Source organism: Alligator sinensis, unplaced genomic scaffold (genome assembly GCF_000455745.1).
Source record: "Alligator sinensis unplaced genomic scaffold, ASM45574v1 scaffold792_1, whole genome shotgun sequence".
Taxonomy (NCBI): domain Eukaryota; kingdom Metazoa; phylum Chordata; order Crocodylia; family Alligatoridae; genus Alligator; species Alligator sinensis.
Window position 1 is genome coordinate 143,533 of NW_005842794.1, and position 19,097 is coordinate 162,629.

General features: G+C 42.2%; 1 protein-coding gene across 1 annotated transcript in view; it reads right to left on the bottom strand.

Moving 5' to 3' along the window:
* The window catches only part of LOC102374937 (delta and Notch-like epidermal growth factor-related receptor), a gene marked incomplete at its 3' end in the record, with an annotated part of 141,306 nt that overhangs the window by 118,049 nt on the left and 4,160 nt on the right, over positions 1–19,097 (bottom strand). The window contains exon 3 of the mRNA XM_025191224.1: positions 4,941–5,237. Within this exon, the coding sequence (XP_025047009.1) occupies positions 4,941–5,237 (297 nt within the window). The remainder of the gene's footprint in view (positions 1–4,940; positions 5,238–19,097) is intronic.

The window sequence follows — 19,097 nt, forward strand, 5'->3', positions numbered from 1 at the left end:
ATATAACCCTTCTTTACAAGAATGGGAGAAGTGGAACCTGGAACACTGGCATCCCACAATGCTCATGAACTTTGCCTACAAAACTAATGGCCAAAATCCTGGCCAAGAGCTTTAAGTCTATTATAGGTGCAGTGATCCATGAAAACCAATTATGTGTGGTGCCAAGATGACAGATGCATGGAGCCCTGATGTAGCTGCAACACATGCTACCAATTGGAGAGGGGCTAAACGCTGCCATGCTGAACCTCGACCTGGAGAAGGCCTATAACCAAGTGTTCCATTGGTTCCTGTTTGAGAAACTGAAAAGATGGGAATCCCCATAACCTTCGTCACCTAGATAAAGATGCTGTACATTAATGTGAGTAGCAGGGTACTGGTAAACGAGTGCCTGACATCTCCAACTCTGGTGGAGTCAGGCATCTGCCAGGGCTGCCCACCATCCCCAATTCTGTTTATCTGCATAATGGAACTACTATGACAGAGGCTCAGGCAGGACCGCAGGGTCAGCAGAGTAGATATCCCCGGGAGTAACCAGGAAGAGACGAGGGTCCTGGCCTACATGGATGACCTCAATATCATATGCAGGAACAAATGGTCGATTTAAAGAGTGTTAACACACCCAAGTATACAGAGAGCAACAGCAGTGGCCAAGCTCAACATGAGCAAAACAACTGCCTACTCAGGAACCTGTCAGCCCTGTGGGTCTCCATCCCCTTCAAGGGGTAAAGATTCTCAGGGTGGAGTTTGAGCCAGAGCTGACCAGACAGAAAGCATGAGAAAAGACTGAGGCCAAGGCCAAACAGACTAGGACTATGGAAATTGTGCTGCCTGTCAATGGGGGGAGGGGGTGGGGCACAGAGCACTCACAAAGGCAGTGTTACTACCAGTGCCTCTACACACTACACTAGCCTTCTCCTCCTCAAAGCAAGTCATTCGCAGAATCCAAAGAGCCATGTGCATCTTCTTCTGGGGCTTCAGATGAGAGAAGGTGGCAAGGGCCACACTGAACAAAGCAAAATGGTCTGGAGGCAGAGGACTGCCAGGCATTCCGCTGTTCTTCTGGGTCAAGTATATGAGCCAGATCTCCTAAGTGGCAATAAGGAAAGAAACCAAAGCAGCTAACTTGGTAAAGTGTTTTACAGGTCAACTACTGCGACAGTGGTCAGCGTACACAATAACCAATGCAAGCCTACGGACCAGGGCATTGCCATGGTTCTATGAGGTCCTGAAGCACTTCTAGGACAAATAAAAACTGCATGACAAGGCCGCAGCAACCCTGATGAACCACCATAAGATTCAAGAGACAGTAAAGGCAAGAGATGTTATGTTGCCTATGGACCTAGTACCCAGCAACAACCACCCGGCCATGTGGGAGCAAATCTTCCATAAGGACCTGCAGAAGAAGCATAGAGACTTGAACTGGCAGGCAGCCCACCAGGCACTCCTAGCATGGGCATGAAGAAACAGTGAATTAGCAGAGAGGCCCAAACTGCCCCAGGCAAACCTGCCAGTGGGAGCCACAAACAATCAACCACCTCCTCCAGGATTGCTAATATGCCAGAGAGGTTTGGAAGATAATAGATCTACTTCTTCTAGTGGTGACAGAGTTCATGACCCTGACCAGAGAGGCAATTCTGTATGGGCACTTGACTAAGAAGCAAAGGACCCCAACAGCCCGCTTTGACCAATTCATCTCCTGCTTCAGGAATGCCCTGTGGAGGACTAGCAACCTGCTCATAGACAGACAAACAAATCTCTCAGTTGAGGGCTAAATCAAAATTGGACTGAGTGAGATGTATCAGTACTGCAGAAAAATGGTAGAAGATGACAGACAAGAGATGGCGGACATCACATGGAAGAGAGGGCACTGGCATAGACTGCTCAGAGGCAGGTCCCCTGAAGAGAGCAGCAATGATGACGATGAGGACAACAATGGCGACAACATTTGTTGATGACAACAAATACATGATGAGTGAAAGTTCTGGACAAATAGGCAGAGGAGTTGGGAGGGAATGCGGGGGGAAGGGAAAAGGGGAAATAGGGAGGGCACTGAGGTGCCCTCCATGTAATTGTGATGGTTAAAGGTGACAGAAATGAGCAAATGGGTGCTCAGGCACATAGGAATGTGGGTGTGTGGTGCAGTTTTATAATGGGAATGAGAATGGTGCAAGTGTAAAAGTGTGTATTGGACTGTCAAGTGACCCACAGGTTGGTAGAGCTATAGCAAAATATTCAATCTAGATAGATAGATAGATAGATAGATATCCATCTATATCTCTCCATTTTTATTTTATTCTTTTGCAAAAATAATGTGGTAGGTTCCCATCAGCATGTTTCCCCATATGGGCCATGTACTTTATAGTCATGTTGGCTATATTTAATTAGCTTCTAGCTGGTTTCCATTACTGAGCACAGACTACTTTTAGCAGCAGTTCAAAGATAGGCAATACATTTAATGATATTTCCTTGTATGGGAATGTAAGACAAGGGGCTTTTTCCCCCCCCCATGTTGATTGGGGGGAAAACTTCATTCTAAATTCAAGTAAATAGGGTAAGGTGTGCTGCAACAAATACAAGATTCCCCAGTGAGAGTGGACTGCTGCACAGAGCAGCAACAGAGTAAGCGTCTCTCATTAGAGTTTATATATAAAGCACATTCTGAATGTCTTATTGCCAGATATTGGATTATAAGATTTTTGTAAGATGCATGATAATTGTTTACAATTTATTACCAGTCACCTTTAGCAGTCTTGATTATTTTAAATGCTGGTTCTCAGTCGTTCAAACATGGCTCAGCATTACATGTTTTATGCATCTATTATGCCATTAGTGTTAGAAGGTACATATAATGTTATACTTAATACTGTTTCCCATATATATAGGAGACTGATTTAAAATAGCAGTATTATGCCAAATTGAAAGTATCTGCTAGTTTCAAATCACACTGATGAGGTATCAGTTCTTAGCCCTGGAAAATTTAAACACTTAAAACAGGAGAAATTTAAAAGCAGAAAAAGTGTTTATTTTAAATTATGCTGAAACTAGCCAAATTGCATTGCATAGCCTCTTGATTAGTCAAGACTGAAGGTCATCTGGCTCCTGGAAGCTTCAAGGCAAGGAAACAATGGGCTGGGTCACAGGGAGCCTGGGGCTTCCTGCAACCCAGAATTTTAAACATACATCTACATGAGATGTTTACTGCAGTTGCCAAATTAGCTCTGCAGTAAAATGTGAGCGTCTACATGTGCCATGCTATTACGACAGAGTAAACTAATCAACTGCGCCATAGGATAGTAATACCAGACACAAGTACTATCCTACGATGGAGTATTTACTCCAGTACAACACATGTAGATGCTGACCTGGCTCGTGGGGGCACAAGGGTGCTTCAGTGTGAGGACTGCCTGCTGGATAGCCCGGCACTGAAGCACCCTTGTACCCCAGCCAGCTCCTCCACAGCACGTTGAACTGGGTAAGAGCAGCCCCGGGCTACCAGGCTGACCCCCAGGGCCTCCTGCAAGCCAAGGCTGCTCTGCCCCAGCTCAATGTGCTATGGTCTCGGCACACATGCAAATAGTGCACTTGGGAGCAATAAACTCCAGCACTAACTGCGCTAGAGTTTATTCAGGTGCACTAATTGCATGTGTAGACACGTCCACTGAGTAGCTTTAAAATGCCTGGGCACAAAGTTTGCAAGGGTCCTAGTCAAGGGGCTTGCCCCACCAGTAACCTTGCAACCCATTCATCCTGTACCAGACTGAGGCTGTCCCAGTTTAATGCTGACAATCAGCAGTTACTGGCATTGGGGCAACCCCTGATGGGTTCCAAATCTGGGACTGCCCAGGTCCTAAAGTTGACAATCAGCTGAATGTCAGCATTGGGATGATGGGGCATGCCACACATTCATTGCATGGTACCATACAAACCAGACACAAAGATGTTCACATTTTATGTAGATTATCTTTGTGGATGGTTTGCCATTTTATGAAGCCATAAATTGGCTGAATGTGTGGCATGGCACAATTAACATGGATGCTATGAGCCTAAGAGGCTACAAGGCTGGAGACTAGAAATACAAAGTTTCCACAGGGGGCTTCATATATGTTCTCTCATAAAGTCAAGTGATGACACAAAACTGAACTCAGAAACATGACAATTTAAAATTATACATTGTAACCTGTGACTACCTTAGCATACAGTAAAACACTCTGGAACTGCAAGTTCAAATCTCAATATGGTCTACACACAGCCTTTATTCTTTCAGATAGATTAACCTCCAAGACAGTACATAGTGCCCTTCAAAGAAGATCTTATTAAAAACAGAGATGTTGAATGGCCATTAAAAAAATTAATACTAAAAATCAAGCTACTTTTCAAAAGATTATTTAACACACATGTTTTTCAGAGTTCTTGATCAAGTTCTCCCCACTCCACATGCCATCAACTACTGACATACAGTGTATTGAGTGTCATTTTTGTCACCTAGGCAATTATGTTCAACCACAGAGATAGCTTAATTTCAGTAATATTATGGGGCTACAGTTTTCAAAATAATGTGGGATTATTTGCTACACACATGTAAAAGGATATCACTACCAATCAAAGGAAGAAAATCACGCTAAAAGGTATGCTGTATAATTTGCTCCTTTGGGTTTTTGTTTAGTTTTTTTAATTTATTTGAATACTCATGTTTATTGATAAGAATTAAAAGATATTGTCTTCTACATATCAAAAAAGTTTCCAGAAACCGTATCTAAAAATTCTACACCTATTTTGAAAAGAATTAAGCCATGACCATTTGTAGGTGTTAATGTTTTAGCTCGTAATTTTGTGGACTGGGGCAGAACTTATTCTGCAACACTCCAACATATACACCTACAGAACTATATCAAATGATAAAACAGCTTTTTATGTATGACTCCCTTAAACAGTGTTCTCACCTTTATTTCATCCCATTTCAGATCTACAACTTTCTGTCCTGCTTTTGGCTGCCATGTAGGTAATGTCATGGTCGCTCTTGAATGTGGTAAAATAATGTCAGGTTCCAAAGTTGATGAAACTGGCCGGATCTGTCTTGGTGCCAGTGACTCTGTCCATCCAGAGACTGGAGGACTGTGAAATGAATGTTTACAGTTTGTTCCTTCATAACCTTCATCGCAAATACAGAGATAGCCATCTCCACTTTTGCTGCAGTTACCATGGTGACATGGGTTGCTGGCACAAGGATCTGAAACAAACTGGACAAAAAAAAAAATATAGGTCAGTTACTGTATATGAAAGATTTGCTTCTGAATTTCAGAAATGCCATCACATGAGATTTCCCTTTCCCCCTCCCCCTGTCAATATATTTAGCATTCAAAAATATGTGCTCATGTCAAAATTAAGTCTTGATGGAATCTCAGTGATTTCAAAAGATTAAATAAGAATAAAGAATAATTATATGGCTCCCTTTCCCCAGGTCACTGAACACTACCTCAGTCATGATATTGGCCTATATAAACAGAGTAGTAAATGAAACAGATAGTGTTCAAATTTTCAACTCTGCTAAGATGACCTGATGGTAACTTCTTGGGGACATATTATAAAAATATTTGCCTTTAGATGCAATTTGGTGCATTCCAAAGGCAAAAAAGGACAGGCCTATCTATCTTTGTGTGACAGAGATAAAATTAGGAACAGAAGAATAGAACACAGGACTGAAAGATCTCCTGGGTCATGAAGTCCAGTTCTATGCTGCCACAGAAAGCTGTGTCATATAACCCATTCATAAATTTATTAAGCTCCATCTTAAAATTGGGCAGTCTTTCCCCCCCGCCGCCCACTGCTCCTATTGGAAATGGAGCAGTGATAAATAAACAAATGGAATTGTAGGGTGTTTGCCTGTACTGGTAGACGGACTGGACTCAGTGACCCAGGGATCCTTTCTAGTGCTAAATTCATTCTTCTAATTTCCAGCCTAAATTTACTCATGTCAAGTTTATACCCATTTTTCCTATGTCAGCATTGTCCTTAATCTTGAATACTTTTTCCCCTCCTAACCCCAATTGCATTTACAGAATACAATTGTATAATCTCTCAGCCTTGATTTTGCTCTTTTAGTCACCTATCATAAAATAGGCTCTCTGCTCCCCTAATAATCCTGTTCCAATTGTAATTAATCTTCCCTAAATAATTTTAGGGGATCAGAACCATGCACTGTATTCCAGATGAGGTCTTAATAGTACCTTTTATCATAACAATAATATTTCCCTATTTTACTTGAAATAATATGCCTGATGCCTTCCATGATCTCATTTTCCATTTACAGTCATGCCACACTGGTGGCTCAGTTATCCCGCAAGCAGGTCAAACATCTAGGTCTGTCTTCTCTACTGCTGTTTCCAAGTAATAAATCTGCAGTCTATTTCTCTACTCCTCAGTGTCACTCAGGCCTCTTAGCATGATATGCCTATCCTCCTCTATACTGACACAAAGCTGGGAGGTACTGTCATCAGAAATTAACTTAGTATACTCTTAACTTTAACTAATTTAGTGTGGATACCTGAGCAGTATCTAGAGGGAGGGCTCAGCTCATTAGTATAGCTTGCAGTCCACTAGCATTTACCACATGAAAAAGATCTTACATTGTTAAGGACTTGATTCAGCAAAAAATAAGTTACGTGTACTGCAAAAACCTTACAAAACCTGTACTTCCGGAGGTTGCAAAATTTAGTTGTATTTTTCACTGAAACAGGCATCAAAGGACTAGCATATGGAGGTATATGGAATATTGGGAAATAGTGTTAGAAAAGATTAAATAAAAAAAAAAACAAAACTTTGGCTAACAGGGTGGGATCTCCCTTTATGGAGGAAAAGCCAGCCTTGTTAAGAGACCTCAGTAGAAGAAAAAGCAATGGGAAGGAGGAAGCACACTGTGAAGGGAGACTTGCTGGAAAGAGAAGCCAGTCTGCTGTGCTGGAGCCAGAAAAAGGGACTGTTTTCCTGGGGTAGATACAGACATGGCTTGATGTCTCATTCGTGCCACCATTAAATAGAAGTTGACACCCTTTGTTGTGCCATATGAAAAGAAAATCAATGGTGCAACAAAAAGTGGTAATAGACTGCTGCTTAATTGTAGCAGGTACCCATTACCTCTGTCACGCTTTCCCTGTTCAAGCCAGACCAGTGTCCCAGATCTGGCTGGGTGGGGAAAGTCCTTGCCTGCTTTCCCTGCTCATCCAGACTCCTGCCCCAGGTCTGGCTGGGCAGCTAAAGGTTCTTTCCTGCTTTCCCCACTCAGCCAGAACCATGCCTCAGATCTGCCTAGATGAGGAAAACAGGCAGATCATCTAGCCACTTGTCCCACACCAAAGACAGGGCAAGGGGCAACATGGTTTTTGCCCAGTGAACTGGATCAGCTGTGCTGCGACACGTTGCAGCACAGCCGATCCACTTCTTTCAGCAACATCTGTTTCTAGCCCTAATGTCTGGGTGAGGATAAAGGATTTTGTTTGGTTTGTTTGTTTACTGAATTTTGCTTTGGAGAACTGGCTGAGGAATTCCTAAGGGGGCAAATTCTCCTGCAGGACCCAATAGATAAATGACCTGATTCTCTTTCTCATTTTGGCAAACATAAAAGAGCTTTGAGAAAACAGGAAAAATTATATCAACTATATTACGTGATTTTTTTATTTAGACTTATTTTTATTTATATAAATAATGACTGATTGTCTACATGCAAAAGCATGGTCTTTGACATTCTTTTGGTTTGGAACCTTCTTAAGCATAATAGATGAATGACCATTTAACTGATCTTAAAAAAATTACATGGCATGAGCAGCACATCATTGTTTTGCAAAAATATGTACTCTTCTTAGAATCATAGAAAATTAGGGTTAGAAAGGATATCAGGAGGTCATCTAGTCCAAATGCCTCCTCAAAGCAAGACCATGCCCAACTGTATCATCCAAACAAAGGCTTGGTCTACCCAGGTCTTAAAAACCTCAATACATAAAGATTTCACAATCCCTCTGGGCAGCTGGCTCCAGTATTTTACTACCCTCCTGAGAATTTTTTTCCCCAATAGGTAACCTAAACATCCCTTGCTGTAACTTGAAACTATTGCTCCTTGTCTGTTATCTGCCACCAGTGAGAACGCTTTAGCTCTGTTGTCTTTGGAACCACCGTTCAGGGGCTGTTATTAAATCCCCCATCAGTTTTCTCTTCTCTAAACTAAATAAGCCCAGTTCCTTCAGTCTTTCCTCATACAGCATGTGCTTCTCCCTCTAGCCATTTTCACTGCCCTCTGCTAGACTCTCTCCAATTTGCCCACATCCTTTCTATAGCAGGGGGCCCAAAACTAGACAGTACTCAGATGTGGCCTCACCAGTGCCTAACAGAGGGGAATAATCACTTCCCTTGATCTGCTAGCAACAGTCCTACTAATGCAAGCCAGTACAATGGTAGCCCTCTTCTCAACAAGGGCGTAATGTTGGTTCAGATTCAGTTCATTGTCCATTGCAACTCCCAGGTCTTTTTCTGCAGAGCTGCTGCTTAACCAGTTAATTGCCAGTCTGTACTGGTGTATGGGACTATTCTGTCCTAACTGCAGGACTTGGCACTTGTCCTTATTGAACTTCATGAGATTTCTTTTGGTCCAATCCTGTAACCTGTTTAAGTCTTCCTGAATCCTAGCCCTACCCTCAGCATAGGTTTATCCAAAACAGTCTTATGAAGTGTACCTCATTATTACTATTTCTTGCCATTTTATAGGGATCTACACAACGTTTGGCTCTAGCCAAGGATTCTATGAATGGCTATTATATGGTTAGAGATTTGTATCAATTCCTTGTCACTATATTTATTTTTCTTGAAACCAAATTATGTACATTTATTTTTCTAACACCAGTTTTAAACATCATTATCAATGGGTGCATCTACATGTGCAATTAATAAGACAGAGTAAACTCCAGAGCAGTTCAAGTCAGAGTAAACTGCTCCCGGGTGGAGCATCTGCACATGCCCCCAGAAGAGTAACAATTTGAGCAGGATGGAGCAGGTTCCTGGCTGGCTGGGCGGACCAGGCACAATGTACACCTGCAGTCAGCATTTACACATGCATTTTACCATAGTAAATGACTCTGCTGTAAAACAGTAGTGTCCCCATCAGTGCTATCTTTCAGCAGAGTTAATTAGCTTACCATGCCCTAATACTGCCACACATGTAGACTGTAATGCTCTACTCCAAAGTAAATTGTCTACTCCACAGTAAAGTGCACATATAGATGCACCCACTATATGCAGAAAAGTCTTTTTGAAAACCAGTCATATTTATGACATACACTCAAAAAGTTTCAACAAAGAATAGGATCAGCCAGTATACTCTCAATTATTCTTCACTGTTAGGCAGCTTTTTTTTGAAAGACAATGGTTTCAAAGAGAGTCAGGCCAGGAATCTAAGTCTGTGTAAAAACTGAAATCAAACCCCCAGTTTTGAGAATTTCCAAGTCAGGAAATTTAACCTTAATCTTGATTTGAATCTATTCCTCCAAATTTCAGAGCATTTAAAAACTACTAGTTACAGAGGTAGACTCCTTCTGTGAACCTGGATCCAGATTTACATTCAGAAGGATAGTGGGGTTAGGGGAGCAATTCATCCTACTGCCTAGTTTTAAGGCTGTTTAATGCTTGTGACAGACAACAAGCTGACATCCTTGGAAACCTAGTATACAATCTCTTTGATGAGTACCAACACATACCTAGAAATCAATATTACTGTCTTTAGGAACGATAAATGCGGTTACCCAACAGCAAATGAAAAAAATAAGGATAGTAAAATTTATTCTCCATGTGAGTGTTCTGTGGAGTAATTAACTAGTTTTTGTAAAGCACTATACATGTGCATTTGTATTCTAGATGAGGATTGGAAAGTCCTGGCAAACGCATGAAAAGGGAAAGAGAGTAATGACCAATGTTTCTGTCTTGAGTGTGGAAAAATATTTTCTGAATCTTGCCATAAGAACTCAAGTGTCCCCCTTTCTTTAGCTCTACTGTTTATGCCAAAATACCAATTTATGTGAAAAGCAGGGAGAAGGGCAGCATCAGAAAAAAAAATTTCTAGCAATTTAACAAACAATACATAAGAATCTTGGGCTAGCCTAATCATTTAGCTCACTAAGGCCATCATCTGTCATTCTAGAAAATGTTGTTCTGAATTTAAAGATCAAAATTTGACATTAAATAATTTTAAAATATGCTGTAGTAAGCTTAATATAAATATAAAATATAAATACAATATAAAATATTAATATAAGTATAAAATATTGTAGTAGGCCAGTAAAACTATTATTATTGTTGTTGATATTGTTAATGTGTGCTACTGAAGTTTGAAGGGAAGTAAAATTAATGGGCTTGGGAAAATTAATAGCTAGGTACCTGAAACCACAATTTTGACAGCTGTATTCTCCTCTGCAGGTGAAAAGATATTACTTTCTTCATTTCAGTGTACTCAGTTCAGTATAATTCAATAGCTAGGACTGTTTGTAGAGGAAATGAGAGGCGTGTGTGCACGACACTAAAAATCGGGCTAAATGCTTTTGCACTGCTTTAATGGTGTTGGTGTTTGCACGCCTCGGTGGCGTATTGTGCCTTAATTCCAGCCGCTGTGGAAAATTCGGTGCGTACATTGGTGTAATGTACCTTAAAATGACTTGAGGCACAGCAAACTAAAACTCCTTCAAGGAGTTTTAGTTTGCTGCCCCTACAGCCACAGAGCAAAGCACCAGGCTCCATTCAGCTCCACGGCTCTGCAGGAAGCCCTACAGGCAACCTGATAGCAGCCGGGGAAAGCAGGCACCACCCAAAAAAAGCAGCAAGCCTGATCCCCTCCCGCCCCATACACCTGGAGCCTGCCTGAGCTGTGCAGGAGCCTGGTGCTTCCCTCCACGGCTGAGGTGCCCCCTGGGACTGCCTGAGCCAGGTGCCTGTGGGCGAGTGCCGCCTGGGGGGGGGCGGGAGAGCTGCCACTGTCGCGGGGGGAAGCACCACCCCCCCACTCCCCCTCCACCCCAGCCCAGGGTCCACTTTGCCCACCAGCAGCTCACCCTCCACTCCCCGCCAGAAAGGCAGCTAAGTCAGTGGGGGGGGGGGTGCACAACATGGGGGTTTAAATCAGCCTTAAAATTAAAGTGGTGTTTTTAAAACTCACTGCTTCAATTTAGGGCCCCTGTTTCATCTACACAAGCCCTAGTTCACTAGAAGTTGAGAAGACAAATAAGAGTTGAAAAAAGAAAGACAGTTTACTATACATGAATAAAAACAAGCTATGAGAAGCCAGGATCTATTAACTCTAAAATACTGAGGGACATGGTACCCAATCAGTTTAATTTGCTGACTATAGATAATATATTTTAATAGTTTTTAAATGAAAAATAATATTCTTTTGTTTTTATCAGATTAAAAAAAATTACTTAAATAATGCCTTCTTATTTTGAAATTAAATTCCAATTTACATCCAAAAGAAGCTTGACACAAATCTGAAGTAAAAATGAACCGTACATAAATAAAAAATATCTGACCATTTCTTAACATAATAAAATATAGAACTTTATAATCCATATAAATGCATATTAAACTATATGATTATTTAAATATGTATACAAGCATATCTTTCTTGATAGCAAAAAATAGGAACTGAGTTTAGGAGAAAGTCTATTGATATCCATGTGACTTAAAGATTATCATTTTTTCTCTTTAAGAAAGCAACTAACAGTCTGAATACAGAACAAAATATTAAGCTTTAGGTTTCTTTCTTTCCATTTTAAACAGGGATTAGTTAATTATATATCTTTAATGTCTGTCAATCAACCCTGCACAGAAGACACTGGAAGACAATTCTACTACAAACAGGTTGCATCTAGACATACAATTAATGTGAAGCAAACTCCAGAGCTGTTCACACTGGAGTCAACTGCTCCCGAGTGCAGTGTCTACATGTGCACCCAGGTCAGCAGCAATTTGAGCTGGGTGGTGCAGACCCCCAGTGGGCTGACCAGGTGCAATTAATGCACCCGGTCAGCGTCTACACATGCGTTTCAGTGCAGTAAATTACTCCACCGTAAGACAGTAATGTTCCCAACAGTAATATCCTATGGCAGAGTTAATTAGTTTACTCCGCCCTAATACCAGCTCATGTGGACACAGTGATACTTTACTGCAGAGCTAATTGGTCAACTCCGCAATAAAGCGCATGTGTAGATGCACCCACCTTATCCTTCCAACCCACCTAGTGGACCTAGCATAAGGGCAGTCCCGGCTTACTGTGCATTCTAAATCTCAAAAGATTGATTTGAAATAGGTGGCCCATAGGGAAATATAGTTCCTGTTTTATATAAATTAATTACTTCCCTTCAGAACCTCCCCAACTCTGGGAATAAAAAGTGAATAATAACGAAGAGACCAGTACTAAGGGAAACAGATGGACAAAGATAAGGAAAAAGAAACAAATTTTATAAATGCAAAGACCATTTAAAAATATTTCCCAAACTGCAGCCCTGAGTCTGGACACATTATTGCTGCTTCTCCATCAGCTGTCACAGAGCTGCTCTGGGCAACATTAACTTGTTCCTACCAGAAAGATTGTCAAGTTGTAAGAGCATAGCTGTCTGCCTGGCAGGAAGCAGATGGCTTCTTAGAATGCAAGTCATGGCATTCCACCTACAGCAATATAAGCTTTAACCACCAGAGCACGATAACACATCTCAGAGTAAATATAACTGCTAGTAAGCTAGCATCAGCAACATAGCTCATGCTACGTAATATTTAAAAAATGAAAGTACTTGGTTGGACAAATTGAAAACAGTACCTGCTAATTCTCTTAAAATCTAGAACTTCCCATCTTGAAGTCCTCAATTCCCTAGTGCAGTAGTACTCAACCTTTTTTGACCAGCAGGCTGGCTGGGCAGTGCCCAATCCCTCCTTGGGCCAGCTACAAACAGTGAACCCAATTTGGCACCCAGGGAGGGCACAGTGGGGCTCCATCTGGGACGCAGAGGGGGGCTTCTCATCCTCAATCCAGCCCCATGGCAGAAAGTGACTTGGCCCAGACCTGATCCACCCCCACAGCAGGAGGTGGCTTGGCCCTGCCCTAACCTACTCAGGCAGAGGGAAGGGGGCATGGCCCAGCCCCATGGAGAAGAGGGGAGGGGAGCAGGGAGGGAGAAGGGAGCATGGGAGGGTGGTCCAGCCCCATGGTGAGAAGGGGGCACAGTCCAGCCGCAACCTGGCCAGAGGGAAGGGGGTATGGCTCGGCCTAGATCTGGCCATGCCAGGGAAAGGTTAAAGCACCCCTGCTCTAGTGTTCTTTCAATGTACACTTTGTAAAATATATTGTGTCTAATTACCCATTGGTCCTCACCTCACCACTGGCACTTTTGCCTACTCTTCTGCCTTACTCTTTCGCTCAGCAGAAGAGCCTTATCTTATCTTGGTTCTCTCATTGCTCTCTGCACCTGAAACCTCTTTCTTCTCTTCATACAACATCTCACCGTCCTTTAAATATATCTTTTTATTCTGTTTTCCACCAATCACCTCTATGGTACCTACTCTTGAAGACATTTCAGTCCCTATTTGGAAATATCAGACAATTTCAAGAAATATAGCAACTGAATTGTACAAAAAAAGACAAACTGCAGAATCCCTAACTATGTAACTCCACTGACATTTCAAAAGCTAGGACAAGTTACACTACCTGAGGCTCTGAAATATAATTGGAATTTGTTTTAACCCTAATTCTTACTTTCTCCACCTATTTTTTATATATTATCTTTGTGTTATATTTTGAACAAATTAGGCACTAATGCTGCAACCCAAAGTTGGGTTAAGTAACTTCTATGCTTGCAGCACTACACTGTTCCATCTTTCAAAAGCAACCATACTCCTTGAAATGATCTTTCAAAGCATTATGCAAAGTTATAGAAAATGAAATAAGTATTTAATAATACAAAGAATGAGACCTGTCTAAACTTTCTATTACTATCACTATCATACTCTGTCACTAGCACTAACATCCTAATTTAGGCTTGCCTAACATCTTACCTCATTTATATTTTTCCAAATACATGCCATAATATCTGGATAATAAAATGTTCCACATTATTAAAGGTAATGTACAGAAGTATATCTCTGTAATGTCTCAACTTCATAGGGGAAATAAGTAATCCATAAGCCAAAAATATCTAATATAGTTGCACATAAAAATCATGCATTAAGTGAAAATAGAAGAAAAAAAAAATAGTAAACAATGGAACCAGTATCAAATCCAAAGCATCTTTGTACACTGTTTTATTATAATAATTGTATCCAGTGCCTTAGTTACCAATAGAGCAACTCTTGTTATAATTACATCTTCACTGATTGTCAAAGGTAGACCATCAGCATATAGCAGTGGTTCTCAAACTTTTTAGACTTAAAGCACTCCTGAATAGATTCAAGGCACCTCTTAGAAAATGTCAGCTCTTATTTTCCCTTGGTTTCTGACTAGAGAAAAATAACAGTACAAGTTTTATGTTGCTAAAAACTCAGGAAGAACACAACAGATAAAGATGTTTTTGACACGTGGATTGCCATTTGAACTTTATGGGTTTATCTTGTGAATCAGAGCGTGTCGGCTACAAATGACCAACTCCGAGGATCCCTAAAATTCTGGGTTATTAGACAGTATGTGCTAAATTGATGGTCAAAAACCATACATGCAAACCTTCAAATTATGAAGGGTACTATCTCAAATACTCCCCCCCCCCCCCCACACACACACACACACGGCTGCTGCAATAGAGCACCAGTGTCGGGTATATCTATCCTAAGCATTAGAGTTTGCTGACAATGGCCAGTTGAGGTTTCTTCCAATCGGTGTTTTTTTTTCCAGAAGGGGGTTCCCAGCTGATTCATCTGGCTGGATGGGTAGAGTGCTGATCAGGTCAAAAGGGCACCACCAAGGGTCACTCTTCACTGCCTCTTATCCTCCTCTGGAAGACTTCCATGCTCCCCTGTTTTCAGATTTGCCCAATCCAGGGGTCCCTGACCCTTGTGGGATGTCCCCTGGGCAGCTACCAGGGGTCAGCTGTATGCCCCCAGGGTCATGTCTGTTGGTACATGCAGTTCCAAGTGTTAGTTGATGATTTTGATTACTTTAGTTTTTGGCATTGAAAGCAGCTGACTGGGAGGTATTCAGTCCCAACAGCCAGTCTCTGGTGTTGTTCAACTCAAACCGAGGCTTCTGTTCCTTCAACAATGAAGTTTCAGGGAGCTCCTGGCTCAGTATTGATCCTTTCCCCTTGTTAATCTTTGGTTTCTTAGGTGTTAATCCTTCCTCATTAACTCGTTATTGTAGCTAGCTACTGTTGTTACACAATCACTCACTCATTCCCTTTCATAGAGAGATCAGCCTGATGCAGAGAGACTGTAGTTCGATTCTCACCATTTCTATTATTGTTACAGAGTACAACTTACTTCTAAAAATAAAATACATTTGTTACAAGGTTGAAAGCATAAAATATAAAAAGGTGAAATGCCATGGCACATACAAGAGATAGAATACCAAACACAACGAGGGGAAAAATACAAATGCAGAATACTGTATTATACTTATAAAAAGTACCTATAAAATATAATTTCATCAGAAGTACAACCTTGTATCCTATAGAATACCCAAATAATTCTATGCTCTTATCCTCATAGTGAAAAGAAAGAAGAGAAGGGTGGAAGGAAGAAAAGGCAGAAGAAAGAGAAATACCCCAAGGAGGGGCTGGCAGTGCAGGTGAGAAGCCTTTGCTATGTGGAGAGGGGGCTTTACTATATTGGGGCAGGCAAAAAGGGGGCTTCTTGTTACAAGTATAAACCTAGTGGTGCTAACATAGTGTGGCACTCCTGAAAGAACCTTAAGGCACCCCAGGGTGCCACAACATCCTGGTTGAGAATCACTAGCATACAAAATTACAGGATAGCCCTAAAGTCTAATTTAGTATGAAAAATGTCCTTACTCAATATCTTAACAATGTCCAGTATATTGTGATGCATAATTAAGTAGTTAAAGTCTTATTTGCTTGCTCACTACTACCCAACAGCAAAGTAAAAAATGCACAAATGATAATGCTGAACTTGTGTGATTACTGTCCTCCCAGAATTAAACAGACAATAGGAAGTCAACAGCAGTGTCTCAGCCTATGGCTACTTCATCTACTTGCTGCTTCCAAAACCATTGCTATGTAACATACAAATAAATGAAAACAGAATAATGAGGCTACAACATCCCACTTCCAAACATCAAAGTAGAAACCAGTTTGGTTTGAAGAAGAAATAATTCATATTATTTAACAGGAAGAGCCAATTACAGAATTTTTCCCAAGCAAAGAACTTTTCTTATGACATTTCTACTGAGGCTCATGTTAACCATGCAAATGATTTTTTTCCTGAAAGCTTGTATTATCTGATAAACTACATGCTGCAACCATATTTCTAGAAAAATCAGTATATAACAAGCATGAGACACTGGAGTACAGTACTTACTGAAGCAGAGTTTGTAGTCTATATTAGCTGAAGCGGTTTATAAAATTTGGTAATCCTTTGGCCAGCTTTAGAATATCTTCTGTAAGCAGATAAATAGCTTTTCAGTTCAAAATTCCATAGAAAAAATATTGTTTTAATCTCCACCTGACCTTTTGAACAAAGTCATTTTCACAACGCATTGTACAAGACACACAAATTCAATAAATTTGCTAATGTGACAACTTAATCAGTCTATGTGCAATTTATCAATTTTGTTTGATACAAAGTCTATAATAGCAAACCACAAATACCATTTTGATCACTAGGCTGATCTGGCTTTTCCATTGTCTTTTCAACTCCTCTTACACTGGAATTCCAAGGGTTAATGACATAAGTTTAATAATTAGGGAGAGGGTTAGGGGAGCAGAGAGGGTGTTGATCAGGGGTGGGCAATTATTTTGGGCAGAGAGCCACTTATCAAGTTTTTAGAAGCTGTCGAGTGCCAGCTTAAAACTGGAAAATCTTGAAACTGGAAAAAAAAAAAACCCAAATCATATAAAAAATAAAATACCTACTATAACTTATTTTAATTTTATTTAAAAATATTTTTGTACTGATTTGTGTGTTTATGAAGTGTATTTAGAGGCTGCATAACTCAAAATACAATCCTGCTGTATATTGTGTGTGAACAGTAAAGGGGTGTGGGTGAGATGGGAGACAGAGGGCCAGGCTGCCAGCTCCATTGCATGTGGCTCTTGAGGACTACACGCGAGCCTCACAAAATGCAGCCAGGCAGATCCCACGCCCAGGCTCCGTGCTCCTGCCACCCCACCCTGGGTCCCTGCCAGTCCCAGGGCACCTGCACAGGCTCCATACCACTGCCATTTCCCCGCTTTCCCTCCCACAAGCTTGCCCGCCACTTCCCCCACCACCACCACTCCCCACACCACTCCCCACTGCCACAACCCCTGCCACTCCTGCCTGCTACAGCCCCCGCCACTCCCCACTGATACAGCCACAGACCTCACTGCTACCACAGCCATGCACCACAGCCCCCACTGCTCCCTGCTGCTGCTTCCATGGCCCCCCCACTGCAGCCCTCAGTGCTCCCCCCACTGCCACAGTTCTCACCACTCCCCACTGCCGTAGCCCCCACTGCTCCTTGCTACCATGGCCATGGTCCCTGTCGCCCCCTGTGTTGCTGCCATGGCCCCCACCACTCCCAATAGCCCCCAGTGCTCCCCACTCCCATGGCCGTGGCCCCCACTGCTCCCCACCCCACCCACTGCCATAGCCACAGCCCTTGCTGCTCCCCTGCCCACTGCTTCCCACTCTGGCTCCAGCCCGGACTGGCAAGCACCACGGGGCTCCCAGCTGCTGGGCAGTTCACAGCAGTTTCCTCCCCCTCCTTCCCTCCATCCAATCTTATCTTACTTTCCACTCAGATGGAGGGAGGCAGGGAAGAGCTCCAGGGTAGCATGGTCAGAAGTCGCAGAGGCTTCCTGTTGGAGGCTGGGGGTCAGAGGGTGGGGGACTGGGGTCAGGGTGGAGCCAGGCCAGCCTTGCTGCTCAGCTGCTGGGTCCTGCCAGAGGCTCCCCCTGGGTCCTACTGCAGCTGGCTGCCTTTCATCTTTGACAGGCAACCTAGGACAGATAAGAACTCATTTTCTAAAATGTTTAGGGGACCTGTGGGCCAGATAAAATGGCCTGGTGCGCCGGATGCAGCCTGTGGGCCATATTTTGCCTGCCCCAGTGCTGATAACCTTTGATTGTGTTCCAGTCAAATAGAAGTCTCCCTGGACAAAGACTTGGCTACTGTCCAGAAGAACCAGATTACCCAGATGGGATGATAAACAAGTAATGAATCACCTAGTGAAGACTTGAATCACTGGATGAGCTGATGACTGGAGGGAGGACACCTGACAAAGGAGTTTAAATTTTATTAAAGTTTCTGATAAGGAGGCAGACACAAAGACACTCCAGTATCTAATTTGTAAGAGAAAAAGGATCTTAGATAAACTAGAGCAGTAGTGGGCAATCCATGGAATGCATGCCACAACTGGCACAGGAAACCACTGCATTTGGCACAGTGCAGATTGGGGATGGGGTGGGAGTCAGAGAAGGAATGTAGCAGGGGGCAGTGGGGTTTGGCTTGAGGGTTTGGCCCTGCATGAGTTACAGGCATAGCAGCCACTGAATTGAGTGTTGCCAAGTCCCAGTGGCAATTGGATTCAGCAGCACTGGGTGGCAGGGGTGGCTGATTATTAGAGTGGCACAATCTAATACTTGGGACTTTACTTGTGGCATGCTTGCCAAAAAGGTTGGGTACCACTGCACTAGGGCATCTGGCCAAATCTCAAACAATAGTCAAAAATGAAGAAAAACTCAGGTTGAAAACAGTATGTAAGAACTTCCTTCTGTTGCCTAAACTTTGTATTTCTTATGCTGTCTAAAGTGAAGAGTGAGTGTTTAGAAATCCTTTTTAAAAAGCCTTTGTGGTTTTGCTCCCACCATTATATAAGCATAAAGAGGCAAACAGTACAGCCTGGCCACAAAGTTGAAATTCTAGGAAAGAG